The 22,852-nt window shown below is 36.6% G+C and overlaps 1 protein-coding gene across 1 annotated transcript; it reads left to right on the top strand.

Moving 5' to 3' along the window:
- Positions 1 to 2,073: 2,073 nt before the first annotated feature.
- Positions 2,074 to 22,057, top strand: stum (stum, mechanosensory transduction mediator homolog). Its single transcript, XM_084433216.1, has 3 exons — positions 2,074 to 2,369; positions 14,599 to 14,778; positions 20,631 to 22,057. Exons 1-3 carry the CDS (start codon positions 2,201 to 2,203, stop codon positions 20,663 to 20,665), a joined length of 384 nt encoding a protein of 127 aa, XP_084289342.1. The 5' UTR covers positions 2,074 to 2,200; the 3' UTR covers positions 20,666 to 22,057.
- Positions 22,058 to 22,852: the final 795 nt, after the last annotated feature.

Here is a 22,852-nt window from a genome sequence, read left to right as displayed (position 1 = left end):
GTTGCTAGGTGACCTGACAGTAAAATGACTGACTTTGGGATGGGAGAGGGGGGGTCACCCTTATGAATATTTATAGCGAAATGTCCAATGACTAGTTCCTGTTTACGCTTAAAAATGGATCTAAATTCCACTAGTGGAATTGCTTTAGCCTCCAAAGACTGACATGATATCATTACACAAAAAGTGCAAGTGTACTTAAAAATGTTAAAACAGCCTGAACTGAAATCAGTTGGCTGTTGTCATTTGGCTGTTTTTTTTTTCTCTCTATCCCTGGGGCAAGAAATAAAGCAGGAACACATATCCACAGTGCAGGCTATACATTAGCTCATGCACCTAACAACCCTCAGACCTCTATATGCTTCAGCGGTTGGGTTGTCTTGACCACCCTGAAAAATTATACTGCAAATAAAAGAGTCTTAACAGCATATTTTAAATAGCTTCCTTCATGGAAAAAATGAAAAATGCATCACAACCCTAATTCCTGGGGTCTATGGAGTTACTTGGAGATGAAATCTAGAGAATATGATGATGAAGAGGTAATACACTCTTAGTTAGAATTAAAGGTTCTAAATGGGATTTTTGCCGTGATGTCATAGAAGAGCCAAACAACCTTTCAGTAAGTTCCTAAAATAACCTTTTCCCCCCTTATTGTATTTGAATAAACTAAAGAACCCTTTTTCCCACTATAAAGCACCTTTTGTAGAATGGAATTAAGGTTCCATGACGGTTCTTCATGGAATCATCAGTGTCTGAGAGAGAGCTGTTCTGAAATGGTACCAATGGTAATATGAATACTGTATGAAATTATATTTAAATGAATCAAAATATCTTCATTATATCAATTATTTTGTTTGATAATTTTCTCACTTTTTCAAGCCTAAAACATCAAGTGTGTGTGTGTTCAAATAATGGCACAAGAAGAAAAATGCAGTGAAGTGATGTATATATGCAGACTGTTGCCGGTCTGCAGGCTGGGAAGTGGCAAGTGTTCTAAGTGTGTGCCACTGCTTCAGACCCACAGCTGTTGACACAACAGGCCCAGATGGTTTTGATTTGCAGCTTGGTTCATTGTGACGGCTCTGGCTTTGGATGGCCTTTTCAGTCAAGTTGCAACACTTCGGCATTTTCGAACACTGTCAGTGACAGGCCATGGCTCACCTTAGAGTATCCTTCTATATATAGCCCACATGGTGCATTTTCCCAGAGGCTAAACAAATCGGAAAAGGAAAATAAAATAAAATGATCAAAAATGTAATAATTCATATTTTGAAATATATTATCTAACAATGTATACTTTTTTTTGCAGTAACACCAGCAACAGATAGTTTCAGATTGTTTATTTGCCTTCTTTGAGCTCATTGTGTTCTCAGTGATCTCTTAAAATATTACATAGGCTATATGTAATTACACACACACACACACACACACACACACACACACACACACACATATAGCCTATATATATATTACATATAGATGTGAGATTTGATGACTATGGATTCGAAAAAGGTGACTATATGTTTATACTTATTGTTTTTTAAGATATATGAAAATGTTCAAAAATCTAGATTTGATTATGTTGAAAATCTATTTGATCTGTTCATCATATAAAGCAATTGGGTCTCTTCAGAAAATATTGAACTAAACCATTCGATTCGTATGGATTAGTTTTATGATCTCTTTATGAACTTTTTGAACGAAAGACTTACGGGTTTTGGAAGACATCAGGGCTGATCGAGGCTCTGTTTTTTGTTTTTTTGGAAAAGACATACCCTAAAATGTATATTTTTGCGTTCAAGAAAAAAGTTATAGCCTAGGTTGAATAAATGATGATTGAATTTTAATTTTGGGGTGAAAAATGCTTTTAAATTGCTTTTAAATTCTGACAGCAAAACTACAGCGTTTACCGCCTTTGAGCATAAACAATTAGGGATATCCACAATATTACAAACAATCGGGATAATCCATGAATAATCGTTCGTTTACCTTCTTTAAAGTCACCACTGTGACTTTAAATCTTTTGTGTAACGACCTTCTCATCTACTATGGCTCACAGTAGTAAGTGTGACGCCTACCGGTCACTGCGCGCACTCACTTCAACATCAAGCTTATACGCTCGCGCTGGAGCTGCGCCTGTTAGTGTCCAGCACGCACCAAAACAAGGATTTCAAGGTTTGTAATTAATTAAAAAAATTGGGAAATGGACCAGAAAGACACAGAAATGAACGAAAAAGGAGTTTCTTCCTCTACCAGCGGAGTTGTTGTTCAAGTCAGGGAGAAGAAAGGAGCTTTACGCGCTGCCATCCCATATATGCCTTTCCCAGTAGCTGTCATCTGCTTGTTTCTCAACACATTTGTGCCAGGACTGGGTGAGTACGAGTGGACAATTCGCTCATTTCACCAAAACCACCTGCGAGAAATAACACCGTTTGTGTTCTGTATTTACACCCGAAATAAACTGCATTCCATCAACAAGTTATTTCAATGTGCACTTGAAGTAGCCTAATTTAAATTAGCTTTTCATTTTACATACATATACTGTATAAGTAGCCTATATACCAATATATAGGCTACTACATAAGGTATATTGCATTGTTTATACTTGAAAACATTTGCAATGGGAATGTTTAAATACTTTTAGCAACGCTTATTGCATTTCTTTCTAATTCTAATTCATCTGTATGCATTCCCTAATGTGTTTTTATTATGGTTTTGGTGAAAGTATAGGCTACAATATGGTTGTACTGTACATGGGTGAATGATGACACATTCATTATTATTTTTTTGTACTGATCTATTACTTCTCACACTACAAAACATTAAAAATGCACTTCACACAGACAATGGATACACCTACAATGAACATGTTTTCAATTTCTGAATTAAAAGCTATTTTTATGTTTATGTGGGGCATGAAGTCAGAAGTGGGTGGTATAACGAAGAGAAGAAAAGTCTCATCAAAAGGCTGACATTCTCAAAAAGATAACCCTTGAGTAGGTTGGCTCACCTTGTGGTATTATTTCTTAGGACAATAAATAGTGAATCAGTTTTGTTTGTGTAAAAGTGGTATAAGTAACATGCAGAAAGACTTTTTTATTGTCATGTGACAAGAAAACCATAAACAGGAAATGGTTAGGTCAAGTTGTCAAATGGTAAACCCCAAAGAAAATGCTATGAAATGAAGGTTTGTAATTCAAAAAATCTGCTAAATATGATAAAATAATGATTAGCGTTTTTACACTGTAGTCAAAGTGTAAGAAAAATATGTTGTTACTTGATTGCCATTTTAGAGTTTGAGTTTATCTTGAAAATGCTATAAAAAGAATTCAAAAATGCTTATAAATATAAGTTAAAATAACACATAGCACATGTTTTTAAGCTAGATTATTAAATTTTTCTTAATCATGGACAACCTTGAGCTTTCTCATTGAGCTTTTAAAGCACCAAAGTGCACTTGGAGTATCTGGACATGGATCAGATCAAGTTTCTTACTGACATTTAGGTCAAAATTCAACGGGAGCTGTTTTTATTTCAGCTCATGTACAATTTTTATTCTGTGGTAATAGATCCATCATGTGAATCTGCAAGCGTACCAGAAGACATAATCAGGACGATCATAAATAATTGCATCCACTCCATTACTCTGATTGATAACTTGACCTTTTCTCCTTCCTAGTTGATCCATTCATCCATCTCTGTACTGTCATTTCCACCTTGAATCTCAGTCGTTTTCTTTTGGTCTAAGTAATTGATAATCTTTGGTATTTGGTCATGTGTGTGATCTTCTTGCGACCGTCTCCTTTCATCCCGTTTTCTTAATTGCATATATAGATTGTGCTGTAATGCCGTCTTCAAAGAGCAATTGGATTGTCTTATTTCTCTTTAAGGATTCTAGTAGCACTGCATTAGACACATTAAACGCATCCGCTGTTTTGTAGGATACTTTACAAAGCATAAAAGCACACATGGCAAGAAGAATATTGATCTCCTTTGTGTCTAATAAGGCTGGGAAGCATGACCTCGGGGAAAAGGAAATTATGACACTCTTGGTTATTTCGCAGCAAAGTTTGGAAGCTTGTTTCTGCCACAGAATAAAACATAAAGAAGGAAATTGCGACTTTTTATTTCTGACTTTTTAATCGGACTTTTTTTCTCAGGATTGTGTGATATAAATTCGCAATTGCGAGTAATAAAATCTTTTTTTTCCTCAGAATTGGACTTTATGACTCGCAATTGCGAGTTTATATCTCACAATTCTGAGAAAGGAAGTTGTCATGATGGCTTTGTTTCCAGACACAAAGTTGTAGAAGAACGCAACACACACGTCTTCCGGAAATCCTATAGAATTCAACCAGTCGGATGACGACTTCGAAACTTCTTGTGTTTTTTTTTTTCTCTATTTTGTGTGCCTTATGCATCAGATGTTCAGCCAACGGTCCGTGGGCTATGATGTCCGAGACCTCTGTGGGTGGAGCTATGTTTAGCAATAGGGTTATGGGTGGAGTTAGGGTGTGGTTGGACCATCTAGCTCCACCCACTGCATCTAGCGAGGGTGAGTCGGTCGTCAAGCTCCACCAGTGTTGCCAGACGTACGATAATTATTGTATTTGTATTATAATTTTGACCTCTGTACGATCAATAATGAAAAAAATCTCATAATGTACGATAATTTCAGAATTTTGTGACACTTCAAATGATGGTCGTTGTAATCATAGGGCTTCTATACTCATTGATCTAGCTGTGGATCCTATGTCTACCATCATGATTGTGAGGTGAACGTGAATGTGGTTTTACGCATGTCTTCCATGTCATCTCACGTTACGTCTTCTTGGCCAATCATTGTGGAGAATGACTCTCTCACAAGCACAAGTTAAAGGGATAGTTCACTTTGAAATTAATTTTTGATATGTTTTAGCTTACCTCAAGGGCATCCAAGATGTAGGTGTCTTTGTTTCCGCAGTAGTTTCAATTTTGATATTTTTAGGTCAAACCGTTCTTGTCTGTCAGTCATATCATGCAATTTTATGGTCACTGTCTCAAAACACAAGCACAGAGTCCAAATTAAAACAATTCCCCACGTCCAAATGAAACAATTCCCCATCATAAGTACACATTGATGGCCTAAGACACGAAACGAGCGGTTTGTGTGAGAAAACGAACAGTATTTATTTTGTTGTTATCTCTTGAAAACAGCACACGTCCAAATGATCTGACGGCGCGGGCGGGTATAGATATATACATAGATGTCGCCTTGGCTACGGTTTCGTTCCAATGAACTGCAGTAGTGAAGGCGACATCTAGTGTATACATCTATACCCGCCAGCGGGCGGGTATAGATATATACACTAGATGTCGCTTGGCTACGGTTTCGTTCCAATGAACTGCAGTAGCCAAGGCGATATATCTATACCCGCCCGCGCCATCAGATCATTTGGACGTGTGCTGTTTTCAAGAGATAACAACGATATAAATACTGTTCGTTTTCTCACACAAACCGCTCGTTTCGTGTCTTAGGCCATCAATGTGTACTTATGATGGGGAATTGTTTCATTTGGACGATGGGGAATTGTTTTAATTTGGACTCTGTGCTTGTGTTTTGAGCCAGTGACCATCGACATGCATTATATGACTGACAGACAAGAACGGTTTGACCTAAAAATATCAAAATTGAAACTACTGCGGAAACAAAGACACCTACATCTTGGATGCCCTTGAGGTAAGCTAAAACATATCAAAAATTAATTTCAAAGTGAACTATCCCTTTAACGTTCATGCTGCGGTGCTTAGGTTAGTTGTGTCCAAGCTGAAGTCAATAGTTTAGCAATAAAGTAAAATGCAGGTCATGTCAAAAAAGTTGTTGGTCTAGATCAGGGGGTAGGCAAGTGCGGTCCTAGAGAGCCGCTGTCCTGCAGAGTTTGGCTCCAACACTGATAAAAACCTCACCTGCCTATAGCCTTAGTAATCCTGAAGACACTGATTAGCTTGTTCAGGTGTGTTTGATTAGTGTTGGAACTAAATTCTGCTGGACAGCGGTTCTCTAGGACCAAACTTGCCCACCCCTGGTCTAGATAAATAACTGTATTCTGTACGTTTGACTCGTGTATCGTGATTTTCTTCCAAATACGAAAATGTTTTACTGTAGCTTCTGACATGGACATTTCCAATCTGGCAACACTGAGCTCTACTCACTCGCTCTGCAGTGATCAGCTTCTCTTTATAATAAATACTGCAATATTCTATAAATAAATAAGAATTGTTCATTTTTGGTTTCATGGTGACTTTAATTAATGCATTAACCGATGTTAACAAATGAGACTTTATTGTAAAATGTTATCAAGTCTTTCAATACAAAAGCATTGTGCTGAAAGTTTACCAAACCTACTAAATTTACTAAGTCTATCGTTCGTCTTGGTAGGTGAGCTGATACGTTTTGGCTCCCTCGTCTTTTATGGATCATGTAGTACATCAGATATCTCCCTTTAACCCCACAGCCATGGATATTTACTTTTTTTGTGTGTGCTGGTGTGTGTACTGATTCCACGATACCAGGAATATGCCGTTCCTCCATGACATCTTAGCATCTGGGACATTTGCAGAGCTTGGAATCCATCTCTGACAGTTGCAGATAGATTGATCATACAGTAATCAACCCTGTGACCACATTACTCAGCCACTTGTGGCCCTCTGGTGTTTATGTCAATATTGGTTTCATCCATCAGGATACCCCCAGTGAACCCATGCCTAAAGTCATATAATCTTGCAGTCCACTTCAGCATAGCGTTTCCTCCTCAAGTTTCGGCCAGTCCCTCTGGAGTCTGGAGGACACGGAGTGCTTTTGGAGGACGCAGAGTGTCACGGGTCCGCAGCATGAATCAATGCATAAACTATATAAATACTTACAGAACAAAGATGCATTCTACAGGCAGTACTGTTCCTGTCTCATATCATCTCTGCACGCAGGCACGGTTTGCCAAGCTCCTTTTTTGCCGCACAGCTGCTCATTCATAAACTAGAGCCGAATATTATGACAAGAGAGCCCATGTTTGGATGACGATGATACAAGGGAAAATGCCAAGAGCCAAATGCGGCTCTCTTGAGCTCACAGTCTGCGCTCAGGTTGTCAGAGACCATTACCACTCTAGTTAGTGAGTCATGCTTGACAACCTGCTCTCCTCACCTTTAATTGCAGATACTTTGCAAGGCATGTGTTGGGTGCCAGATCTAATCAAATCATGCTAATTTGGATGTGCACCAATTGAGATTCTTATTAGATGATTTCTTTTAAAATGAAATGACAAAGAGCTGTGTACCTGGGTGCTTGCTTATGCAGGGATGTTGCAAGAAATGGAAATGGTTGTTTGACTAATAGTACAGAAAGCTAATTTTTCTCCTTCCCAGAAAGCTAACTCCTTCCCTGCCAGCGTTTACTAAAAAAAGTTGCCAGCCAGTGATTTTTGATCACTCACAAAACGTTTTTATTCTAGCTTCATTCATTCTTTTTTATGAACACTTGAATCTGGGCAAGTTTCATTAAAAAAAAACAACAACAACAACAAAAACATTTCAAACAAAAACCTTTATCCGGATCGGATTCGGAGCGATGATCAAAATATAGATGGACACACCCCCAAAGCCTCACAGTCCTATACCTCTTTGTGGGTTCAACATTTTTCTCTATAACACAAGGCAGTTTTGATATGCTGCTGAATGATCACGTTAGCTTTCCACAGATCTTCTTTGATTGTTTCTGGATCTCGTGATGCGGTACTGTTTCAGAAGATCCATAACAACGCACCCCAGTAAAAACATGAATTGCCAAAAAACTCATCAATGGCGGGGAAGCGTTGTGTCATAAATGACGGAAAATCTCTTCAGTGGCATGGAAAGAGTTAAATAAGCTTCAGAAGCTGTGACCATTACGCTTTAGAAGCTGTGACCATTAAGCTTTGACTAGAGCATTGAAAATGCCTTTTAATTTTCAATTCAGTTCCTGAATTTGAATTGAGGTAGCAAAAACAAAATGGATGCGGAATTGCAATTTAAATTTAAGTTAAACTTTTCTCTTATGATATGACGAGACTCACACGGGCAAGTACACAATTTCCCACGAAAGCCATCCCGACAGGTCTCAAATATAAACGCATATATACCATATTGCTTACCATAGTGAATCAGGGTAAGACAAAAACACATTTTGGAAGAAGGATTGATGTTGTATTGACTTATTATTTAAATTTAGTTAATTTTGAACAAATAAAAGTTACAAACAGTGTACCTTTAACTAAAACTGCAAAGTTCGTCAGGACAAACTTTGAATGCTGGCCTGGATGAACATTTTTTCTCAGAATTCAGTAAATCACACTTCCTGTCAACCCTGGTTCCAATGAGTTTTTCCTGCAGACTTCAAATTAAATTGTGATACTGGACTCAAACCTCCTGGGTGGCATCTTTAATATTTTTTTCCTTATGTGGTCAGCCATTCTGATAAATCGTGGCATCAAAATGATTTTGACAGTTGGATTTACAGCTGTTTAATTTTAGGCTTGCGTGCTCATTTGCATCATTTGTTCAGGGTACTAGAAAAACAAAAATCTTGTTTCGCATTCAGGCTTTGTGTAGGCCAAGAATGTATCCTTTTCAAACAATATTTGCTTTAGATGTAATCAGATATGGATGGAATTTCATCTGAAGAAAGTTCACAAGGCCTAAAAGTGGAAAGCTGATCTAAATCTAAATGGGAAGTCATTTCACGTGGGAAAATTTGAATTTCGAGCATTCAGCTTAAAAATCAATGCTAGGAGCACAGTTTTATGAAAGTGCTAAAACACTAAATGTGCTGAATAATTTATTTTTTGCTTTAATTTTCCCACTTCCACAAGATATTTTAAACCAAACAGGAATGAACAGTAAATCACAGTGACCAGATATTTTAAAGTAATTTACACTGAAAACAAAACAGCATAAATCTTAAGCTTGTTTCTTGGTCTTATACTGGTTTAGCTGGTCGGCCTGATGGTTTAGGTGCAGACCATATGCTGGTTTAAACTATTTTTTTCAGCAGGGCAATTTGAGAGATTTATGTTGCTCATGCCGATGCTATCCCAACACTCTTTGAATTGAACTCATCGCTCTAGCCCTGCTCTTCTAGTTTCCATGACAGCAGAAGCTTCCCTGCCTGTCTTCACTAAGATTGAAAGCGGTAGATAAGCCGGCACATGAATTCATTCCAAGTGGGTCCTTCAAAGTGCACTTAAACGGGGGAGAAAATTAAGCCTGGTTATCATTTTAGATTACATTACTTCTTTTAGATCTTTAATAAAATGTTAAAAGCTTCTTGTCAGCCTTTTTTCAAAGCAAACAGAAGTATAGACATTCAGAAGACCCTGTGACTGTCAGGTAGAGGACGCTTGTGTGACCTTAACTCAACTCTCTTGTGGATTCAGGCTAAAAATAGACTGGCTGCAGAGGTCAACAATATAGTGGTGCTGTAATTTGGTGTTTTTATGTTACTCGTTTCATTATTTTAACATAGTCAAAGCTTTGCAAGTTGCAATGCGAATTTAAGTGTCCATAATATACGATATTCAATGAAGAACTTTCTTCTCAACTGTTGTAGAAGTACGTTAAGAACAGTATGCAGGTGGGAATTATGAAAATATACCCAGACTTAATACATCCACTAGCTTGGCATTGTACTTTGACCTGTATATTTTTTTAACGGACATACTTCTAACGTCTAACGGACGTTAATCTATTAACTGGGGAAATAATTTACTCAAGTGCTTCATTTAACCACAACTAACAAGTATTGCTATACCAACGCTTACATTACTGATTTAAAAAAATGCTTTAAACAAAGAAAGAATCCTGAAAAAAATAGCCTAATTGTTTGCACAAAATATTAAGCTGCACTGTTTTTAACATTGATAATAACAAGAAATGTTTCTTGAGCAGCAAATCAGCATGTGACGCTGAAGACTGGATCAATGATGCTGAAAATTCAGCTTTCACAAGAATAAATGACATTTTAAAATATATATTAAAAATATATAAAAGATTCAAGATTCAAGAAAAAATTTCAAATTGTATTTCAAATAATATTTATTTAAATTTTCTTTTTAAATAAATAAATGCAGCCTAGGTGAGCATGAGACATCTTCAAAAACATAAAAAAAATGTCACCAACCCCAATCTTTTGAACGATAGTGTACATCACATACATACTCAGTATATGCAGATAAACCTATATAATATATCACAGTTTGCATACATTGCTCTAGGGAAGTGTGCATTTTTGGACAATGTTAGATTTGATCTAGTCTAAACCTAGATCTTGGACTAACCAACAAAAGGTCTGGTCAACATTTCATCTTATTATGCCAAGACAACAACAACAACAAAAAAAATGTATCAGAGAGTCAGTGAACGGACAGTACAGTAGGTGTGTGGTGGACGTGACTTATAAGGCTGAGACCCAACCCAAAAGAAAGGAAAAAAAACAAACAGGAAACCAGTGGCTCGCAAAAGTGCATTGAAAGAAACCACTTCAGACTAAAATATGAGATTTCTTTTATTAAACTGGAGCTGATACAAGTTCAGTTATTACACATGATTACTGGAATTAGGGGTCATTTGGTGTTTTTGTGACAATAGTTTGCTCTGAGAGCAGAAAAATGGCTTTCAGCGCAACGTTTTTGGCAGCAGATAGAGGCCCTCTGAGCACTGTAACTTCCTAATTTTATACAGACGGTCTCTTCACTCCCAAAATGAGATGAATGGGATAACATCATCCAGAGACTGTTATTGCTCTGGTCTCATTTTTAATACAGCTGCACTGTGGCAATCAGCAGAGACACCCGATAACAAATTACACCGATGCTCTTGCTTCAGATTACATAAGACTTGCAGTGTGATTAATGAATGAGTCTATATTACCGATAAACAGAGCTCCAAACTCTGTGGACTGAAAAAACATATTGTAATATTCGGCAATAAAGCACATTCATCCCGAAGTTTAACTTTTGGGATGACGAAAATTACTTATGGGGTTTTTCATATAGCAAAATGTTCAAGCACACTTGTTAATCATTTCTAAATCTTCTCAAGGCCCAGTCATTCCAAGTGAAATTGTCCCTTAAAATTCCGTATTAAATGAGTGCTGTGAGCCTCATAAAAGACAGTGTTAACTTAAATGACTCTCTCTTTATTTTTTTTTGGAAAGGATTGAACAGAGAGTAAATGACTGATGAGTAATCAGCACCTCACAGAATGACTGAAAACTGTGATGACTGCAGGCATTCAGAATGACTTTTTTGTGTCTCCTCGCAAGCTGTCTTGGCACTCATCCTTGAGCTGTTATAAATAGAGGCCGCAGAGCTGTTGTGGAATTTTCAATTTCCGGTACAGTCGCTGTGCATGTTTTCTAGGCCTACCGTCCTTGACCTTCACCTTGCATTCGAAATGCCTCTGTTATACATCAAGCTAGTTGCCACCTGTGGACCAAACAGTGTGCAATGTTGTATTTTAGAGGGTCAGTATGTACACTGAGGGCCGCTAGTGAATGATGTTTTTAATTTTTTTCATATGCATCTGAAAAAAATATTACTACCTAGCTAGCCTCCACTACACTGCCTACAATTGACGTGACTCATGGATACCCTCAAAAGTTAATAAATATATACACATATACATAAAATCATACACTATTGGCTGCATTTATTTGATCAAAATGCAGTAATATTTTGAAATATTTTAAATTAAATGTATTCATTTTTATTAAATTAATTAATTACATTTATTCGATTTTAAATATTTATATTAAAATATTCTAAACTGTAATTTATTCCTGTGATGGCAAAGCTGAATTTTCAGCATCATTACTCCAGTCTTCAGTGTCACATGATCCTTCAGAGATCATTCTAATTTGCTGATTTACTGCTCAAGAAACACTTCTTATTATTATCAATGTTGAAAAGAGATGTGCTGCCTAATATTTTTGTGAAAACCATGATTTTTTTTTTTCTAATTAAAGTGAATGACATGAAGACTTCACCATATTATCAGACACACACACTTGCATCGCAAATCATCTGTGTGATCTTGCATCAGGCTGTCAACAATGCTTCTGCCTGTCAAACAGGCAAATGTCTGCTTGCATATGCCACATTCAGACATGCACACATTCACACTCGTTTTCTCTATGAAGAAGGGATTCATGAAGATAAGATACAGTAGGGGTCCTAATCCCCGCACATTAGGCTCACAATCACTATAATTTTCCTAGCCTTCCTCACATGTGCCCCATTGCCAGTGTGGGAGGTTAATTATCCCGTTGAGTTCCTTTTCTTCTGAGAGAGAGACAATGTTGCTAGGAGAGCGTTTGCAGACTCCTTCTGAAGGTTTTCGGGTGCCGCTGTCATTTAAAAAAAAAAATTGGTCAGTTTTAAACGTCTCTGTAAGCACTTTTGGTATAGGCATGGTGTCCTTTGGTTTAGCTACAAGAAATAAAAAAATACATTTTAAACTATAATCAAATTGAAAACAGGTTTTTTATTGTAATATCTTACAATATTACTGTATTAGAACATAAAATAGATGTATGAATGTAAATAGATGAATGAAAATGTTGGTGCATATCTCCTCCTTGAGTCAAAGGGATGGAGAGAGAAAGAGAGATTGTTATTTTCCATTTCCTAAATTCATTCTTTGTTTCTCTGGTGTCTCTTGTAAGCTATTTGCTTTTTGGGACAGTAAGTGTATTGTTTGTATAACGGCCGTGGGAATAAGGACAAGGTTTTCTTTTTTTCTTTTTTTTTATCCTCAACTTGGAAAGCCCCTTCCAAAAGATAAACTTAAGAGGTTCTGTCCCAGTTACTCTCTATAATAGCCAAACATTTCATAGTGCCAAACCATACTGTTGACCAAAGGACAGGCTGTAACCGCAGTGAATAGAGTACATTTCTCACAATCAGGAGACTCATCAGTTTATGAGCTATGCTAATGTTCAACCTCTGTCCTTCCCATTAGAATCTATTATTGTGATAATATTGTGATACTAATGAGATTCTGAACTGCGCATGGCAGCACAGTGCAGCCTGCTCGCTCAATCTCTATCTGTGTAAATTATGCTTATCGGCCTTACAAATATGGAAAGCTCCTCATAACCTAATTTCCCTGGATAGAAGATATATGACAAGAGCTGTCTTGGTGAGTTACGGTGTCATGTTGGTTAAAGGTGCTGTATGTAAAAGCGTAAAAATACCATATATTTGCAGATATTTAGGAAACATGCTACATTTACATACTTTTTTCTCCGAAAAACAATGCTACAGCCAGTTATTCTACTTTGAAATGTATTTTCTGTGTCGGAATGTCTACTTTTGGTCAGTGTGATCCCGCCCACTGCCAATTTACCCAATAGTATTTCGACACCCCGGGTTGCCGGTTGGCGGAAAACATAGAAGCCAGCAAACAAATTGGGTCAGAGATCAGATTCTACACGAAAAAAGCCTCGACGTCTATATAAAAAGCTCTATGTCCAGAGCGGCATGTTAAAACACGGATAAATCAACTCATCAACTTACAGCGTAAGGCTCGTTGCCTTCCATTGTCAATTGCGCTTGTGCTTGTTGCGTTTCCTCAATCTGGCAAGTTGTGGCAACCCACATGAGCGTCGAGCCTGAGGAGGAGGAGGAGGGGATGGGGGAAACAACTCTCTCGAATATTTTTGAATTTGGACTGCTGTACCAATTTCAACCGCCAGCTGTAATGCACCTTTAATGCAAAGCTTCCAAAAGTTCCCAAGTGAGACAGACTCCTCTTAAGACTGGTCTTGCAGATCAGTGGATAAAGACCCTACCAAAATAGTAACATTTGATTGATTTACAATCCATTTCAAATATGAATTTAAAGCAATGTACTTATGAAAAATTGACTTGTTATATATTACCTATTACATAGAGTTATTATGAATGTTTCATTGTTATTGTCTGGCTCCATCTGGCTATGTGAAGCCAAATTTTAAACATTCAATCAATAATAAAATAAAAAAAGTTATTAAGTACCGCTCTACATTTTTTTCTTGTTACATTTCCTGTTTTACTTGTAAATACTTTCAGATTATGGAAGTAAATAAGGTTGTGAATGCCAATTATCTTAAAAATGAAAAGTTCATGTTGTTCCAGAATTTTTAAAGATTCTTGACAAAGAACAGTTAAGGACCAGAAAGAATCATATAAGTAGTCCATATGATTTGTGTGCTATATTGTGTGAATAATAATAATACAGACCAAAATGTAAGTACGATAAACTTTTAAGCATAGAACAAACATTAATTTCAACCCAGACCACCAATGTACAGGCATGTCTGACACTGACTGCTCTTAAAATCACCATGTTAATTTATATTCAAGCTCTGTTGTTAATATTTTATGCCATAATTATGCCTATAATTCACAACCTGATGAATGATATCATTACAGTGTGCGGTTTTAGGCTGAGATTAAGACTGAGGTCATACTACACACGTTAACCATTTTAACCACAGAAGAGGATCATTTCGTCTCATGTTGACAGCATCTCACTGTATTTTTGTGACAGGTACATTCATCTCAGCCTTCACAGTTCTGTGCGGAGCGAGGACAGACCTGCCCGACAGGCACATATGCTGTGTGTTCTGGCTGAACATCGCAGCTGCCTTCATTCAGATCGTCACTGCCATTGTCATGGTGGGCTGGATCATGAGCATATTTTGGGGAATGGACATGGTCATTCTCGCGAGTGAGTATGCTTCAGTAATACCAAAGCAGGGTTATTTTATTCTTCATTTATTTAAAGGGATAGTTCACCCAAAAATTATATTTAATTACTCACCCTCATGTCATTCCAAACCTGTAAGACTTTCGTTCATCTTCGGAACACAAATGAAGATCTTTTTGATGAAATCTGAGAGCTTTCTGTCCCTCCATTGGCAGCTACGCAACTGAAACTTGGGTAGTTGCGTTGACTGTCAATGGAGGGACAGAAATCTCAGATTTCATCAAAAAGATCTTCATTTCTCTAACGGGTTTAAAATCACATGGTGAGTAATTAATGACAGAATTTTCACTTTTGAGTGAACTAACCCTTAAATACTTTGGGTTGTTTTTTAAAAGAATAGATCATCCCAAAATTACAATTTTGATATTATTTATTCACTTTACTTTTGTGCCAAAAATTATTTTAAAATTATAATACACTTTGATACTTTTAAGGTGGTTATTTGGTTTATTTATTTTTGGTCTTTGCTGGATTATGATAGCAAAGGTCTCTATATGAACTGTTGTTGTTAAAATAGAAACTAATAAATAAATCCCCAAAAAATGGATCCTTAAAATAATTCTACTTTTGTGTTCCATTAAATAGTGAATAAATAAAGTTTAAAAATATACTTTATTATACTTTATTATATATTAATTTTAATCACACTATATTCACTTTAAGAAGTTGATGATCGTGATCTCACAGATCTTTTTTTAATGATTTCCAGCAAAACTAGAACATACAGTTAAAGTGTTAGTTCACCCAAAAAATAAGATTCTGTCATCATTTACTCACCCTCATGTCGTTCCAAAACCCGTATGACTTTATTTCTTCTGTCGAACACAAAAGATGTTATTTTAAAAAGATTTTTTGTCTTTTTTGTCCATACAATTAAAGTCAGTGCCATCAAGTGTTGTTTTGGGCTTTGGACAAAAACAGTTAAAACATCCTTCAAAATATATTCTTTTCTGTTCTGCAGAAGAAAGAAAGTAATACAGGTTTGGAACAACATGAGGGTGAGTAAATGCTGACAGATGTTTCATTTTTGGGTGAACCATCCCTTTATCATGCATAGTAAGTGTAAGAAAAGATGACAGTCAGGATTTCAGCAGTCACCCTGCATTGGGCCATAGTCAACCCCATTCATGTTCAAGTTCAAACTCACGTTTCTCGCTCCGTACCATCTCCGCCTTCCAGGGCAGTAGAAGGTGCCAGAATTCTTTGAACAATGACTATTAGAGCGGTCTGTTGGTAGGAGTGGATTGAAAGCGCTGCAGTAATTGTTCTGTGTAGGCGGACGAAGCAACTCGCAGAACTTCTCACGTCACATGTTTGTCCTGTGGAACAATTTTACTCTTATTGAATATTTAAACACGGATTCGATTGTGTTGTGCCGTTGTTGAATGTGATTCAGGATTCCCTTTTGACTTGCTTTTGTTCTGCATGTATCTTTTTATGGATTTATTTGAAATATCTAATCTATTATTTATTTATTTTATTACTTCACAACCTTTTGGATTGAAAGTCTCTGAAGGTAGGTGGACCTAATATTTGACGTTTGTCCTGTAACAACTCATACTCAGACCTGTCTCAGATAGAACACCTTGAATATTATAAAACATAACCTGCACGCATTGACCACATACATACTGCATCTACACTGCAAAAATTAATTAATATGTTTCTTTCTTGCGTCCTTTGTAACCTCAAGATCGTCCAGGAAAGTAAGGGATTTAACATAAAATATTTGAGTAAGCAACAAATGCTCATGCAGGTGAGGTGAAGTGCAAAAATAAGCTTTTATTATAAACACTAGAGCTGCACGATTAATCGTTAAAAGATCACAATCTCGATTCAGACACCTATGCAATGTTATTCCTAAATTACAATGATTCGGCTATGTCTGTTAAACGTTTGAGAAGTACGATCACAGCGAACATTCAAATCGGTATTAGCACTGCTGCTGAGCCAGAGAGAGCAGTTGCCATAAACAGCTTCACAAACAGTCTTGTCAGCCACACAGTAGGCCAGTCATAATTTCTGTTACAAAAACTGAAATTATACAATTATAAAAGTTAATAAGTTTATAGAAATTACATCGCTACACCATTAGGTGGCGACAAGTGACTGTTAAAAACATTTATTTGTCATTGAATCATTCACTCAAGATATTCCTTTAAAAATCGCTGATTAATCTAGTAATGAAACAAGTTGAGTCTTTAGGTGTGTTAAACTTAAAGGGATAGTTCACTTTGAAATGAAATTTTGGTATGTTTTAGCTTACCTCAAGGGCATCCAAGATGTCGGTGTCTTTTTTTCCGCAGTAGTTTCAATTTGGATATTTTTAGGTCAAACCGTTCTTGTCTGTCAGTCATATAATGCATGTCGATGGTCATTGTCTCAAAGAGCATGCACAGAGTCCAAATTAAAACAATTCCCCATCGTCCAAATGAAACAATTCCCCATCGTAAGTACACATTGATGGCCTAAGACACGAAACGAGCGGTTTGTGTGAGAAAACGAACAGTATTTATATAGTTTTTACCTCTTATACACAGCCACGTCCAAGTGATCTGATCTGACGTGTACGCAGACTGGTGCATAGATATATACACTAGATTTCGCCTTGTCTACGGCAGTTCATTGAACGAATGTCTTTAAGGCGACATCTAGTGTATATAACTATGCACCAGTCTGCGTACACGTCACACACCAGGATGCGCACGCGCCCTCAGATCACTTGGACGTGGCTGTGTATAAGAGGTAAAAACGATATAAATACTGTTCGTTTTCTCACACAAACCGCTCGTTTCGTGTCTTAGGCCATCAATGTGTACTTACGATGGGGAATTGTTTAATTTGGACTCTGTGCATGCTCTTTGAGACAGTGACCATGGACCTGCATTAAATGACTGACAGACAAGAACGGTTTGACCTAAAAATATCAAAATTGAAACTACTGCGGAAAAAAAGACACCTACATCTTGGATGCCCTCGAGGTAAGCTAAAACATATCAAAAATTAATTTCAAAGTGAACTATCCCTTTAATGCGGGGCTGTGCACATCGATCTGCATCTGACTTGAAATTTTCTGACTTGAAAGGCTTATGAAATGTATCCTTATACAGATGATGCTGTATTAAGCAGTGCATAAAAAGTGTTTCTGTTGCCTCATGAAAATATCTGAAATGTCTATGTATTTGACAAATATTCCATCTAATCCACTTCATCTGTGATAAAGTACGTAAACACCGTGCGAGCATCGCTACGGGAAGAAGAAAGTGTCTGACTTTGACGGCCCTGTTTTTAATTCCGCCCCCGACTGCGAGCAGCAAATCTCGTTGATTGGTCTATGCAACGCCACATGAAGTCCAACATGCCTTTTTATGAATAAGTCACTGAATCATTTAAATGCGAATGACAAAACTTTGCAGTGTGTATGTGAGCATTATGAAATAGTACACTAATGTAAACCATTATAAATGCAATAAAATAAACATGGCAATATCCTAAACAGCAAAACATAATAATATATTTGATACAGGTCTGCTGTCTTCACAGTTTGGTCACTAATTTCAGCCCATTATCACTACACATGCTGCAAGCTCGGCTTCTCCCATTCTGTTTATTCTGATCCATCTTGGATAATGTGCCTCCCACTACCTGCCATCTGCCAGTCTCCTCTCAGTCTGTTTGATGCACTTTTTGTCCATTAAATGCCAGTAGAACCATAGCGCTCATTAGAAAAGAAGCTTTGCAGACATGAGACTTCATACAGAGACTGCACCACTATAACTCCTTCAGTCGCACGCTGAGCCCTTTGACAAGATCTTTAAGCAGCTTTGCCTTTGTGGCACAGCAGCCTTGAAAGACAGTCTAAAGTAATAGTTCAACTCAAGAATCAAACCTGTATTATTTTCTTTTTCATGAAACAATATTGTGTTGAAAGGATATCATATTATAAAATAAAATTGAATGAGAAATAGGGCTGTCAAGCTTCAAAAAGGACCATAACAATAAAATAAAATATTTAATGAAAGTAGTCCATATGACTAGTAGACCATATTTCCATACAGTAGCTTTGTGGGCTGTTAACCTCCTGAATCATTTAGTCAGTGAGAATCGGATCAGTCTGTTTTGTGAACGAATCATTCAGACTAGTTTTGTGGAATGGATCGACTGAATAATTGAAGAGCTCTGAAGGAAAAGAGGACCCAAATTCATGATACTTTTATGGTGCTTTTTGGTCATTTGTCAGCTTGACAGTCCCAATCCTCATTCATTTTCATTACACTAAAAAAAGTGGCCAGGATATTCTTTAAGAAAGAAAGGCATACAGGTTTAGAATGCCATGAATATTAACAAATAATTACAGTTGTTCATTTTTGTGTCTACTATCCCTTCAACTAATACATTTGCCTTACGTTTTGCAGCACAGATTACTAAATGGCTTGCATGCAACAAAAAAAAACTTGTAATTTGAAGCTTGGATCTTGAAAGCTTTAATGCATTGAGTCATCTGCGTTTAAACCTGTTATAATGCAATGCTTTAAGAAGGCCATGAGTCATTAGTCTATCCCCATTCTAAATCTCACTATAAATGCTTAAAGATAAAGCCAAAACCTGTGATATGTAAATGCAGATATAAGACTGCTGCTCGAGCTGAACCAGTGAGGTACTTTGTGTAAGAAAAGTGAACTGAGTCACCCTTCCAGACGCCGCCAAGTGATGTGTCAAGTGCCACTCGTATCAGGTGGTAGCATTGAGCATTGTTGGCGAGGAGCTGTTTTTTTTTTTTTACATTTTTAATTATGCTGAAGATGGTTTCAAACTTTCTGTTGGCTTTCTGTAAGTCATTCAGTTGTTCAATATCTACCTCATTTGACATCACAAAAAGGATTCAATGTAATAAAATAATTATTGATAACAGGTTTATTTTAGTATTATTTATATAGCATTTGTTTTTATGTTCAAGTTTTCATCGGATATTATTATTTTGACTTTATTTCAGCTTTATTTCAATAAACACATTTTAACTAGTTTTAGTTAACAATAACAACACTGGTAAATTATTATGCTAACATAATAGCACACACAAAAACAAAATGAGGAACAAACCAAAATTTCAGTTATTAGTCACTGAAAATTAGTCAAAATAACTTGTTTTGTGGCCTACAAAAAGAATGTCCTATGAGTTTGTAGTGACATGAGGCTGAGTAAAAAAAAAAAAAGGCTTTATGGATATACTGTATTTGACTTTATGGATCAGGCTTTGAAGAAATTAGAACCTACAACCTTTTAGTTACATTTATTCTGTTCAAAGGTTTGGGGTCAGTAGGTCTTTTTTGTTTTTGTTTTGGAAAGAAATCAATACATTTATGAGGCAAGGACACATTAAATTGATACGCAGACATTTATACTGTTTCCAAGAATTTATATATGAAATAAATGCTGTTCTTTTGAACTTTCTATTTATCAAAGAATCCTGAAAATTATTTTAGCACGGTTTCCACAAAAATATTAAGCAGCACAACTATTTTCAACATTGATAATAATAAGAAATGTTTCTTGAGCACAAATCAGCATAATAGAATGATTTCAGAAGGATCATATGACATTATGAGAGACAGACCGAGCATTCCAATGCACAAATATTTTCATAGTCAGCTTTTGTGGTCACTAGCTCTTTTACGTCGACTTGGTGTGTCACGGCCCTAAGAAGACATTTTAAAAACATTATACAATTCTTATACCGACCCCAAACCTTTGAATTGTAGTGTATACGTACAGTAACAGCAGTCTTGTGATCTCTGATGTTCTTGTACTTACAGGCTACAGGGAGCAGGCCGCCCCTCAGCAGCTCTGATTGCTGTCCTCCAGACCTAATCTTGAATGTGCACCTTTCTCCTGCGCTGTCCGGCCAACATGCATGGGAGCTTTGAGGCGGACCCCACGTGGCCTGGGAGATCCAGGGGTTGATCACATGCAGATTTTCAGCCCAACTCCTGCTACTTCCTGTCCTGTCAGGTACTGCATTAAGGGGACCTGACTGTTGAGGGACAGCAGAAAAGAATGAACATTCTGTGAATATCTCTAAACGTCTATGTGCCGAACACATTATATTTCTGTCAGGGAAAATCGTAAACAAATCTGTAGTCTTAATGTATGTATTAAATTGACTAATATACATTATGAACATTTTAGCAGTAGCTACAAACAGTAGCTGAAAGAATCTTAAAGGAACAGTACACACAAAATTAATGAACCTCATGTTTGTTCATATAAAATCAAAATAAAATACATTTTGGGTGAGCTATCCTTTTAAAATGTTGCTTCTCACAGAGCACTATGAATACATATTACACGAAATACTTTTTATGTCAAGTGCATTACAGTGTCTACAGTATTTCCTTATAGTGTGCTGTGTTTTTATTACTTAAATTAAGCATTATAAAACAGAAAGTGTGTATTTGTTTTATAAAATATAACTTGTATTCTGCACAAATACATCACCTGTTATTGTTAATCTCTATTAGTCTTCACACCCAGAGACTACCAGCCAGAAACATAACCTTTTTCTCCAGTAATAATCTGTTGTTAAGTAAAACAGCCAAGTATTGGTGAATCACTGTATGCCAGTTTCCATAGTGACTGGCCACTTTAATCAACCCATGCGTAGGGTATGAAATAACGCAATTAAGTGCGAGTTATTTTTATGTGACCGACGTAGGAGAAAGGCATGGCGCAAATTGAAATAGGCAAAACATTATGATTTAAGACTGATTTGAACAATTAACCACCAATTTCCATTAGTAGCACCAACTGAGCAAGCAGAATTTGTGCTGTTGCTGAGTATGCGATACATTCGGAAAATTCAAGCCCTAAATATGAAGCATTCTGAACTGGTTCATTGTGTTCCTCGCACTAAGAGTCTCAATTTTAGTTGAGTCTCGTTTTTGGATGTTATAAATATATAGGCCTATACAGTAAGCTGGTGTCTGGTGTGAATGTGTACTGTAAATGTATTTGAGGATTTGTTGTAAATATGGACAGAAAGTGAATTAGTTCTGTAATGTCGTGTGCTGTTGTGTTTAGTGCTGCCTTTTTAAATACAAACGTTATATTCCAGTGCTAAGTCCAAAGGCCTACATATATTACGGCCAAACATATGTTACTCAGCAGACTTACACAATGACATTGTCACATCTCTAGAAATGTCAGAGGTACCATATCTAATAAATTCTGCTTTTAAAAAGTGACATTTTGGTGTCTTGTTTTGTTTTCTAATTACAAACTAAGAAATACATCCATGATTAAAGCTTGAAGCAATGATTATTTTTCTGCAATGGTGCAACTCAAAGTCTTGCTCATTTGAGGTGTGTGGAAATTTAATTTGTTTATTTGTAAGGAATTTTATATCATCATTATATCAAACATTAATAAAACTAGTGCAAAGTGCCCGTGCAAAATCAGTTTTTGTGTGCGTTTTTAGTAATTGTTGGTTTGGTGTGTTTGAGTGCTCATTGTTACAATTACACAGCAAAAGTTCAGTGACATTTTTATTTGTGCATGGTAGAAAGCACACAGTGAACTCCGAGAAAACGCTATGCTTGAGCAAACAGTTTGTGTATAGGCTACTACAAATGATGGCCGTGAAAGAGACTGTGAACGCATTGAATAGGATATGTTTAGTTGGTGAATAGCATAGGCTGCTATTACACAGTAGCGATAACGTTAAGCGCACCAGAATGAAATATAATATTCAGAAGTAAACAGCATAGCTGACTTACAGATTCAGTTAACATCCACAAATGAATAAGCGCGTCGATTCAGGAAGCAGTGCAAAGTCCCCGTGCAAAATCAGTTTTTGTGTGTTTTTAGTAATTGTTGGTTTGTTGTATTTTAATGCTGATTGTTACAATTACACAGCAAAAGTTCAGTGACATTTTTATTTGTGCATGGTAGAAAGCAAATACTGATACTGACATAATGACATACAATAAATATGGAAAATTGAACTACACGATTCAGAGAGCAGGCTACACAGTGAACT

This window comes from Rutilus rutilus, assembly GCF_951802725.1.
Source record: "Rutilus rutilus genome assembly, chromosome: 15".
In the NCBI taxonomy this organism is placed as follows: Eukaryota; Metazoa; Chordata; class Actinopteri; order Cypriniformes; family Leuciscidae; genus Rutilus; species Rutilus rutilus.
The sequence above is the reverse complement of the archived record's forward strand: the minus strand, read 5'-3'. Positions and strand labels throughout refer to the sequence as shown.

Bases quoted from the DNA above. Each gene is read 5' to 3' on its own strand.
- stum (XM_084433216.1), top strand. From the start codon at position 2,201: ATGGACCAGAAAGACACAGAAATGAACGAAAAAGGAGTTTCTTCCTCT. The intron at 2,370-14,598 runs GTGAGTACGAGT...TTTTTGTGACAG, and splicing joins CACATTTGTGCCAGGACTGG to GTACATTCATCTCAGCCTTC. The intron at 14,779-20,630 runs GTGAGTATGCTT...TTGTACTTACAG, and splicing joins GGACATGGTCATTCTCGCGA to GCTACAGGGAGCAGGCCGCC.